The 10,049-nt window shown below is 42.4% G+C and overlaps 2 protein-coding genes across 2 annotated transcripts; both read left to right on the top strand.

The window, feature by feature from the left end:
* The first annotated feature begins 1,641 nt into the window (after nucleotides 1-1,641).
* On the top strand, nucleotides 1,642-5,415 carry LOC102714115 (protein DETOXIFICATION 33-like). The gene is made up of 3 exons (XM_040527007.1): nucleotides 1,642-2,128; nucleotides 3,804-4,432; nucleotides 4,517-5,415. The coding sequence occupies exons 1-3, from the start codon at nucleotides 1,787-1,789 to the stop codon at nucleotides 5,082-5,084; spliced, it is 1,539 nt and encodes a 512-aa protein (XP_040382941.1). The 5' UTR covers nucleotides 1,642-1,786; the 3' UTR covers nucleotides 5,085-5,415.
* Nucleotides 5,416-6,136: 721 nt separating this feature from the next.
* On the top strand, nucleotides 6,137-9,588 carry LOC102700825 (probable 26S proteasome non-ATPase regulatory subunit 3). Its single transcript, XM_006660302.3, has 8 exons — nucleotides 6,137-6,306; nucleotides 6,423-6,613; nucleotides 7,714-7,851; nucleotides 7,935-8,071; nucleotides 8,166-8,220; nucleotides 8,307-8,417; nucleotides 8,501-8,740; nucleotides 8,818-9,588. The coding sequence occupies exons 1-8, from the start codon at nucleotides 6,231-6,233 to the stop codon at nucleotides 9,328-9,330; spliced, it is 1,461 nt and encodes a 486-aa protein (XP_006660365.1). The 5' UTR covers nucleotides 6,137-6,230; the 3' UTR covers nucleotides 9,331-9,588.
* Nucleotides 9,589-10,049: the final 461 nt, after the last annotated feature.

Raw genomic sequence — 10,049 nt, 5'->3', positions numbered from 1 at the left:
AAATTGCTCGTATATATAATTTTGCTGTGATGCTCACCCTCAGACGACTGATCGATTCGATTCGAAATGTAATCCTGCTATTTCTCCATCACATGAAACATGTGGATGGTAATTAAGTGACTGTTTGGATCTAGAGATTTTTTTAGTCTATTGTCGCATCGGATATTTGGATGTTAATTATGAGTATTAAATATAGACTGATAACAAAACTAATTGCATAAATAAAGGCTATTTCATTAGACAAATTTTTTAAGCCTAATTAAGCTACGATTAGCAAATGTTTAAGCATCATATTCGCTAATCATGGACTAATTAGGCTCAATAGATTCGTCTCACGAAATAGTCTAGAGTATGAGGTGAGTTTTATTAATAATCTATATTTAATCTAAACATTCAACGTGGCGTGTACTAAAAAAATTTCGGGAAACAAACATGCCCTAATTAAACCCTAGAGGTGAAGATCTCTTGCCGTCGATCTATCGATCGCCAGCGTCGTGTGTCGAAGATATCATCAATTTTTTTGTGGTAGCTGGCACACGAGAACCATGTCGTGATTAAACATTAATCGTACTGACTACTGATGACGGTCCAGTCTACTAGCTATATATAGCTCATTATAATAATAATCAACCTGCACCGATATTAACTGCTATTATATATATTTGAATTTTAAGCGGATAACTGTACTTAACGTGTTGTATATAATACCCTCGTTTGGTACTCGATCAATGATCAGTATGTACAGAGACGCTCAGAGAGTACCTGCCATGACAGTCGCAACTATTATAATTCACTATTGTAGATGGAATTAGCTAATTAAATGCAAATTAAATTGATGAACCACAGCTTAATTAATCGTGATATATAACCAGATACGTACGCGCGCAATATTAGTTAACAACTACACCGCCGCATCGCATATTGCGATCGATGCAACGTACGTACATAATTACAGATCATATCTCAAATTGGGGCTTAAAATGATTTGGTCAGATATGTCCATATTTATCCAATATATACATGGAGGTTGTATTAATTCATACTGTTTTTAAATAGATAAATAATTTTGAAAGGATCGATGAAATAAAGGAATGGTCCAGTATTAGTACCATCAAGGTTCATAGTTATTGCAGCAGCGTCTTCTAGACCCAGTAGTTACTGTACTTAGTGTACTATATATGCATACTTTCTATTTCTCGGCTTTTACGAGTACACTTATAAAATTGTTAGTCGTTGCATTTTCTGCAAAATGTTTGTATATAGAAGTTATTCATCTCACATTTATAAATATTTTCAAATTTATAGTAGTTATTTTCAGCTTGTATCTAAAAATATATACTATTAAATACTACCCCATCTCATATTAAGTTTATTTTTCAGTTTTTATATACAATGTTTTGACTCTTCGTCTTATTTGAAATTTTTTACGATTAACATTTTTATTGTTCTGGTAAAATATGAATAATAACTAATATTTTTAAGTTTTGTATAATTTTTTTAAATAAAATCAATGGTTACGCGGTTGGACATCAAAATTAAAAAATAAAATTATTATAGTACGAAAGGAGTAGTCGTCAGAATATGAGATAGACATTTTATCTATCATCGATCAAATGAACACCAGTAGGTGCGGTGCAGGTAGCTACTAGTATTAGTTGCCACGAGCCCAGGACGACTCTGCTCCGATCATATCTGACCGTGTCGTCGTCTGCCTATAGCTTCTTGGCCATCGATCGAGAAGCTCTTGCTTGCTTCGATCCAGAGGGGGGGGGGGGGGAGAGCAAGAATGAGCAGTAGTAGTGGATCTGCACGGGATCATAATAATGGCGGCGGCGGCGGCTCGCCGGAGCTGAGGGAGGCGCTGCTGGGCGCGCACGACGACGGCAAGGGGACGAGCGGAAAGAAGGATGACCTGGAGGAGATCCGGAGCGTGGGGGCGTTCATGCGGCTGGCGGCGGAGGAGAACCGGCGGCTGTGGTACCTGGCCGGGCCGGTCATCTTCACGTCGCTGGCGCAGTACTCGCTCGGCGCCGTCACGCAGGTGCTCGCCGGGCACCTCACCACGCTCGAGCTCGACGCCGTCTCCACCGAGAACATGGTCATCGCCGGCCTCGCCTTCGGGATCATGGTCAGTCCTAGCTTGTCACTAGCTACGTACTGGAGCAGCTTACTTCGGATCCGTTCATTTTTTTCATTTTTTATCTGAACTTTGAACCGAAGAGGCCCTTCCATTGATTTCATCGATTCTCCGTCATCCTCGTCTTCTCTTTTTTTTCTTCCCTTTTTCCTAGCTTATAAGCCAAAATCTAAATTTTTAAACTTAAATTTAGAATTGATTTTGGATTTTTTTATCCTATTCTGTTTTTAGATCACCCTTGTTTATTTTTCTTTCATTTATTCTTATAAGCTAAAACATGAAATTTTAAACTTTAATTTAAGTTGAATTTGGTTTTTTCACCATAGTTTATTTTTCAACTTTATTTCTAAATCACTAGTACATGTATGTAAAGTTTTATTCGTAACTTGTTTTTCGTTTGCCAGCTACTCGTGCACCATAAAAATCTACTTTCTAAGAACACCAGAATCAACGGTAAGATAAAAAACAATAGCAAGTGGTTGCTCATGATCACATCAACAGGTACATAGGAGCAAAAGTAGAAAGTTAAGATTCTGTTTCTTTCGGCTTAAGATTATTATAATCTAGATTATTGAGTCAGATTATTATAAGTTAGATTGTTATCATCTGTAGCAGAATAAGTTATGAGTTATTTCTTTCCTAGATTATTATAGACTAGATTATTGGGTTTGTAAGTCTAAAGAGAGAGGGGTGGCATGGTGGGTAATTTTTCACCCAATAAGCTAGAAAAAGCTTATATAAATGAGCTTATCAGATTATAATAAGTTGAGCTCAAGATTATAATAAGCTGCTTCAATAAGTTATCCGTTTCTTTTAGCTTACTCTCAATAATCTGAATTATAATAATCCCAAACTTAAAAAACATGGCCTATTAGTTGACTCTCTCAATCGTCACGTAAGTAAATTTGGTGACGTGGAGGAAAGAGAGGAAAGGAGAGAGAAAAGCTGTTGTCATGCATGACAACGGCTTAGAGTCGACTTTTAGCATTTATTAAATGAAACTTTCTTGTATGAAAATATATAAAAAGGAAACTAGCTTAATAAAAAATATTTTATTGCATTAATAAAGAGACCATAACTAATTTTACCTTTGTACATATCATTTGTGGCTTGAAATAGAACCCATAATAGGCTCTATTATTGAACATGCGACGTCTATCTGGCTTATTTGTTTTTGCTTCCTGTCTCCATTGCTCGCACGTGTTTTATACGGTCTAGCCGTTTGCTGTCCATTGGAAGGAAAAAAAAACATAAGCCTCGTCTTTTGCCTCATGAGCCAAAATTTTATTTTTAAATTTAAATTAATTTTAACGATTTTCATCTTATTTTTTTCTTTGTTTTAATAGCTAACCATACGTATATAAAGTTTATGCATAAATTATTTTTTATCATTAATAGCCGTTACTTTCACATATAATATAAGCCAAGATGTGGCCATAGATCTTTCTTTTATTTTCTCTTTTGTTTTTTTAGATTTCCTACCAATCTACCATGCAGGGGCCATGAGGATCAAATTCTGTTTCAGCGTGCATGGAGCTAGATGCCCACACATCGCTTTAATTTGTGTACAAATTTAAGTTTTAACTGAATCTCTAAAATTCTATGAAACTAATCAATCTTTGGGAAAGAGAAAAAGAATTTAAATTTGAATGTACGTACTGTGCAGTACGGCATGGGGAGCGCGCTGGAGACGCTGTGCGGGCAGGCCTATGGCGCGAAGCAGCTCCACATGCTGGGCGTCTACCTGCAGCGCTCGTGGGTGATCCTCACCGCCATGAGCGTCCTCCTCCTCCCCATCTACCTCTTCGCCACCCCGATCCTCCGCTTCTTCCACCAGGACGACGACATCGCGCTCCTCGCCGGCCGCTTCTCCCTCTACATGATCCCGCAGCTCTTCGCCTACGCCCTCAACTTCCCCATCCAGAAGTTCCTGCAGGCGCAGAGCAAGGTCGTGGCCATGGCCGTCGTCTCCGCGCTGGCGCTGCTCTTCCACGTCGCGCTCAGCTGGCTGCTGGTGGTGCCGCTCGGCATGGGCCTCGTCGGCCTCGCCGTCGCGCTCAACGTCTCGTGGTGGCTCGTCGTGCTGGGGCAGCTCGCGTACATCGTCATGGGGTGCTGCCCTGGAGCCTGGAACGGCTTCGACTGGCTCGCGTTCGCCGACCTCTTCAGCTTCGCCCGCCTCTCCGTCGGCTCCGCCATCATGCTCTGCCTCGAGTTCTGGTTCTACATGTTCCTCATCGTCATCGTCGGCAACCTGCCCAACGCCCAGGTCGCCGTCGCCGCCGTCTCCATCTGGTCAGTACTGCGTGCCAGTCACTCAGTCGTCGTCTTCCTCACTCTGCATTGCATAGCTGATCGATCTGTGCGTATGCATTGCAGCACGAACTTGTTTGGGTGGCAGATCATGGTGTTCTTCGGGTTCAACGCGGCGATCAGCGTGAGGGTGTCGAACGAGCTGGGCGCGGGGCGGCCGCGGGCGGCCAAGTTCGCGATCCTGGTGGTGCTCATGTCGTCGGTGGCCATCGGTGTCGCCTTCTTCGTGGCCGTGCTGCTGCTCCGGGACGTGTACGGGGCGCCGTTCACGGAGAGCCCGGAGGTGGTGAGGGCGGTGGCGAGCCTGGGCGTGGTGTTCGCCTTCTCCCTCCTCCTCAACAGCGTCCAGCCGGTGCTCTCCGGCGTGGCCGTCGGCGCCGGGTGGCAGTGGCTGGTCGCCTACATCAACCTCGGCTGCTACTACTGCGTCGGCATCCCCGTCGGCTACGCCATCGCGTTCCCGCTGCGGCGCGGCGTGCAGGGGATGTGGGGCGGCATGCTCACCGGAGTCGGGTTGCAGACGGTGATCCTGGTGGCCATCACGGTGAGGACCAACTGGAGCAAGGAGGCGAGCGAGGCGCACGCGAGGATCCAGCACTGGGGTGGCACGGCCAAGCTTGCCGAGCCCATCTAGCTCACCTACATCATCCATGGCGCAGCTCCATTGCTTCTTCTGGATGCACTGGATGTGCAGGTGCAGAGTGCACTAATTAATATTCCATCTGTTTCATATTATAGGACTTTTTGACATTGTTTAGATTAATTTGTATGATAATAAATTTAAACGCATATACAAAATATATACATTAATATATGGATGAATCTAGACAAACTCAGCAAAATCTTATAACATGTAAAGGATGGAGTATAAGATGATGTGAGTAGACTAATTAAGTTGGTTTTGTGTGTTGGCAATTTGGTCTGAGTCTCTGTTTGGTCAATGGATCAGATTTTATGAAGTATTGCAAGTGATATTCTTTCTCTGTTTTTAAGACAGCAGAAATGATTTATATCTCCGGCCTCTGTTGTTAAGCACGCAACCAAGAATGACGTAATTTGTCTAGTGATATTCTCATGGAATTTGTTTGGCACAATTGGCTTTTGGTCATTTGGTGACAAAACTAACAAATCTCTCTGTGTGCTGTAAACCACCTTTTCCATTGAACCTTGATGATGGATCAAGGACCAAACAATAGCAGCACAAAGAACTATTGTGAGATCAGTGTGTGTTCCAGTGTTTTAGCAGGAATTTCCCATAATTAACCAAGAGATCTTAGGTTCAACCTAGTTTCGTTTCTTCGTAAAATGAGACACACTCTTCTTTGATATTAACACCAGCAATTTTAGGCGGCCGCCTTTGATTTGAAGGAATAAAACATATAAATTTTGTAGGATTTAAATACCACATAAAAAATCCTATCTGATCATTTAAAACAAAAGATTGAGACTTTAATAATCTTATAAAATATATATGGAATAGCTAAAACGACTTATAATTATAGAAGAGTATCTTTAAATAAATTTTAATCCTAGAGAAAAGTTAGCCTCAATAGGCCCAGGTCCTAACAGTTAAGGCCCAATAGGCCCATCCAAAAACCAACACGGGCCGCAGCACTACTGGACCGAGGAGGAACTGAGCAAAAAAAAAAAGAAAAAGAAAAATGAAAAGCAGAGGTAGACCAGCTGGGAAGGAAGCGACCTTCTTGAGGCAGAAGGCAAACCCACCCGCGACGAGCCCCCATCGCCATCGCCGCCGCCGCCGCCGCCGCCGCCGCCCGCGATGACGGACGTGCAGATGCCCGACTCCGAGCCCCAGCCGGCGCCTCCCGCAGCGCCGCCGCTCTCCGCCCTCCACCGTAAGCACCTCCCTCCCTCGCTCTCTCTCTCTCTCTCTCTCTCTCTCTCTCTCTCTCCCCCCAAAAACCTCTGATCCCTCAGATTTGTGCTGGTGTGTTTGCGCGTTCCGTGCCAGATCTGAAGGAGATCGCCTCGGTGATCGAGGCTGGCTCGCTCTCCAAGGAGGTCCGCCGGATCTCCCGCGCCGTCCGCCTCACCGTCGCCCTCCGCCGCCGCCTCGCGGCCCGCGACGTCTCCGCCTTCCTCGCCTTCGCCCTCCCGCCTTCCTCCGAGGCCTACTCCCGCCTCACCTCCCTCGTCCCCAAGGTGAATTGCTGCTGCTGCTGCTGTTTCTAGTATCACTCTTTCGTGTAGAGATTACTCACGACTCACGGCTACTCAGTATCTGCCTTTGCCTCCATGATGCTTAGATATAGATATTGCCATACATAATTACAACGTACAAGTATGAATGCTTATGCTTGCATGATGTTGTGTAATTCTGCTGTGTTACCCATCGGTAGACACTTCCCACAGATGTTACAGCTCAGAGACATTTACATTGAACTGGTTTGACTCAAAACATTGTCTGTAAATCTGGTTCTTCTTTGCGAAACTGGAGTTTCAAACCATAGTACTGGTCATGGTAATTATAGATATTTCATATTTGATATATGATCACTGTATGAGTATTATATGGCATATGTGTTCCTTTTGTGATTCTCTTTCTGTGAATACGCAATCATGTGGTTAATCTTTTTTACTTTGACTAGTGAGCAGTAATTCTGGGTGTGTGTGAGTTTCTTCCAAAACTGGAATTTTATTCTTCGTACTATTGATACAATTGTAGATATTTGTCAGTTTATTTATCACTATGTTGTTTGACTGTTCTATGGGTAGTTTGGATTGCATTCATTTCTTTGATTTGCTATTAGCTCAGCACCTGTAAGTTGGTTAATTGAGCTCCTTCATCGTGTACTTCAACTTTCAAAAGCATCCTATTTTCATGTATCATATGTTTGTAACATTATTCATTATCATGTTGTTGCTTATTTTTGTGCACGCCCACGGCTGTGTTTAGGGCATGTTGGAAAGCTATTCTAGAAGTCTAGAGCTTTGACAGCAAGCCTTATTTAGCAGGAGCTCTGTGGTACCTAAGAAATCAATTACCAGTTTGAGATTCTGTGTTGTAACTGTTATATTTGTCACTTTTTGTGGCCTTCTTATGTGAAGAATGTAACATGCTGTGGAAGTATGGTCAATTTAGCTACTGTTCTTGCTACTTGTTGCATAGTATATCGCCAAGGACCTGACACCTATAACCTTTTTTTATGTGCTGTGTATACATTGATAGCATTAAGAGCTTAAAGATATATATACTATTATTGTATCCAAGGTGCCTAATATCTGTATTTGTTTCCTTTTAGGAAGATGAGACTGAGATGGATGTTGATGCAGCAGCTCCGGCAACTCAGATTTCTATCAAGCATGGCCTTCCTGAGATTGAAATATATTGCTCTTTGCTTGTCCTGATTTTTCTTATTGACCAGAAGAAATATGATGATGTATGTCTAAGGCTGCTGATTTTGTCTTCTGTTCTCTGTCACACATCACACATATTAATTTGATGTTCTTCACCTTTCCCTAGGCTAAAGCATGTGCAAATGCAAGCATTGCTCGTCTGAAGAACTTGAACAGGAGAACTGTTGATGTTTTGGCATCTAGACTCTACTTCTATTACTCATATGTGCATGAACTCACCAACAGCCTTGCTGAAATCCGTGGGTACGTCAAGGTCTACTTGAACAGCTAGTTGCTCCACTATTTAATGCATTACCCTGTTTTAATTAACTTTTTTCTACATTTACTGTGTTTTCAGGAATCTGCTTGCGCTACACAGAATGGCAACTTTACACCGTGATGAGCTTGGTCAGGTAGTTTTGTTTTTTACCTCTTCACTGATTTAATTTTATGTCGTGGTTCTAATTTATGTTATTGTATTTGTTTTCCTTTATTACAGGAAACTTTGCTCAATCTGCTACTTCGGAATTACCTCCACTATAATTTATACGATCAAGCGGAAAAACTTAGGTCAAAAGCACCTCGATTTGAAGCCCACTCCAATCAGCAAGTAATTTATCTGCTTGCATCATTCAATATTCTGCAGCTTGTGAATTACTTTGTTGTGGATGTTAATAAATTCCTTTATTGCAGTTCTGTCGATACCTGTTCTACTTGGGTAAAATCAGGACAATTCAGTTGGAATACACTGATGCTAAGGAAAGCCTCCTGCAAGCTGCTCGGAAGGCGCCCATTTCAGCTCGTGGCTTTCGGATTCAGTGCAACAAATGGGCTATTATAGTGAGATTACTTCTTGGAGAGATTCCAGAGAGGACTGTATTCATGCAGAAGGGGATGAAGGAAGCGCTGACACCATACTTTGAGCTTACAAATGTAAGTAACTAGCCTTCCTTGAAAATGTTGTGTTGCAATAGGTGGAAAACTCATTCTAACTTGTTTGTGGTCTCTAGGCTGTCAGGATTGGTGATCTTGAATTGTTTAGGGCGGTCGCCGACAAATTTGCAAGCACTTTCAGTGCAGACAGAACCCGCAATTTGATTGTGAGGTTGCGCCACAATGTTATTCGAACTGGACTGCGCAATATTAGCATCTCATACTCTCGGATCTCTCTTGCTGATATTGCCAAGAAGCTACGGCTCGACTCTGAGAACCCTGTTGCTGATGCGGAGAGCATTGTAGCCAAGGCCATAAGAGATGGTGCAATTGATGCCACCATAGATCATGCCAATGGCTGGATGGTGTCAAAAGAAACTGGCGATGTCTACTCAACAAATGAGCCACAGATTGCATTCAACTCTCGGATTGCATTTTGCCTTAATATGCATAATGAAGCTGTGAAAGCAATGAGGTTTCCCCCAAACTCTCACAAGGAGAAGGAAAGTGCTGAGAAGCGCCGTGAGAGGCTCCAGCAAGAAGAGGAACTGGCAAAACATATGGCTGAGGAAGATGAGGATGATTTTTAAATTGGCTGGCCATTTGTTTGGTACTATGAGCTGCCAAATTGCAAAATGAGTCGGTTGATCTGAGAGACCCTAAATTACCCATACCTGCCACTCACAATGATATTTGGATCATGCAAAACCCCCCATTTTCTTCATCTGCCGCAGATTTATGTTGATCAGAATTTTATGACTCCAGATCTGTCTAGTGGATAACTTACTTTTACCATCTTGTATCGTGGATTCGAGGATTTTTGTACCATGCGAAATGCGGCTTGTTCACATTCATAGCCTGCTGTTCCTGTGTGTTCTTGTGCTCTAGCTAGTTTCCTGACATTTATTGTAATCTTGTCATGTTGCCTTGCTTCTGTTGGAGTTGGATCGTTTCGTTCTGTAGGTGACCCAAGACATTTCGTACTAGAAAAGTAGAAACCTATAAATACTAACGTTGTTAAGAAGTCCTGGTGCTACCTCCGTCCCAAATCCGTGAATGATAGTATTTTGGTCGCCCAAATCTGCGAATTTCCGTGGCTGTAAATAATGCATGATCGAGCACGTCACTCAAGCTACTTCCTCCGTTCTAAAATAATTCACTTTGTAAATGAATCTTTTAAAATAATTCACTTTCATAAATGAATCGCTTGTTTAGATTCACGTATAAAGTGATAGGAGTAGAATTGTTCTAAAATAAGCACATTATAAATAGCTTACATTTGTATATAAAATGACTTTTGAGACACAGT

This window comes from Oryza brachyantha, chromosome 8, assembly GCF_000231095.2.
Source record: "Oryza brachyantha chromosome 8, ObraRS2, whole genome shotgun sequence".
Lineage (NCBI taxonomy): Eukaryota > Viridiplantae > Streptophyta > Magnoliopsida > Poales > Poaceae > Oryza > Oryza brachyantha.
Note: the sequence above shows the minus strand (reverse complement) of the source record. Positions and strands in the feature narration are given on the sequence as shown.

Coding starts and splice junctions, on each gene's coding strand:
- LOC102714115 (XM_040527007.1), top strand. CDS start 1,787: ATGAGCAGTAGTAGTGGATCTGCACGGGATCATAATAATGGCGGCGGC. Junction 2,129..3,803: donor GCCTCGCCTTCGGGATCATG/GTCAGTCCTAGC, acceptor CGTACTGTGCAG/TACGGCATGGGGAGCGCGCT. Junction 4,433..4,516: donor GTCGCCGCCGTCTCCATCTG/GTCAGTACTGCG, acceptor TATGCATTGCAG/CACGAACTTGTTTGGGTGGC.
- LOC102700825 (XM_006660302.3), top strand. CDS start 6,231: ATGACGGACGTGCAGATGCCCGACTCCGAGCCCCAGCCGGCGCCTCCC. Junction 6,614..7,713: donor TCACCTCCCTCGTCCCCAAG/GTGAATTGCTGC, acceptor GTTTCCTTTTAG/GAAGATGAGACTGAGATGGA. Junction 8,418..8,500: donor AAGCCCACTCCAATCAGCAA/GTAATTTATCTG, acceptor CCTTTATTGCAG/TTCTGTCGATACCTGTTCTA.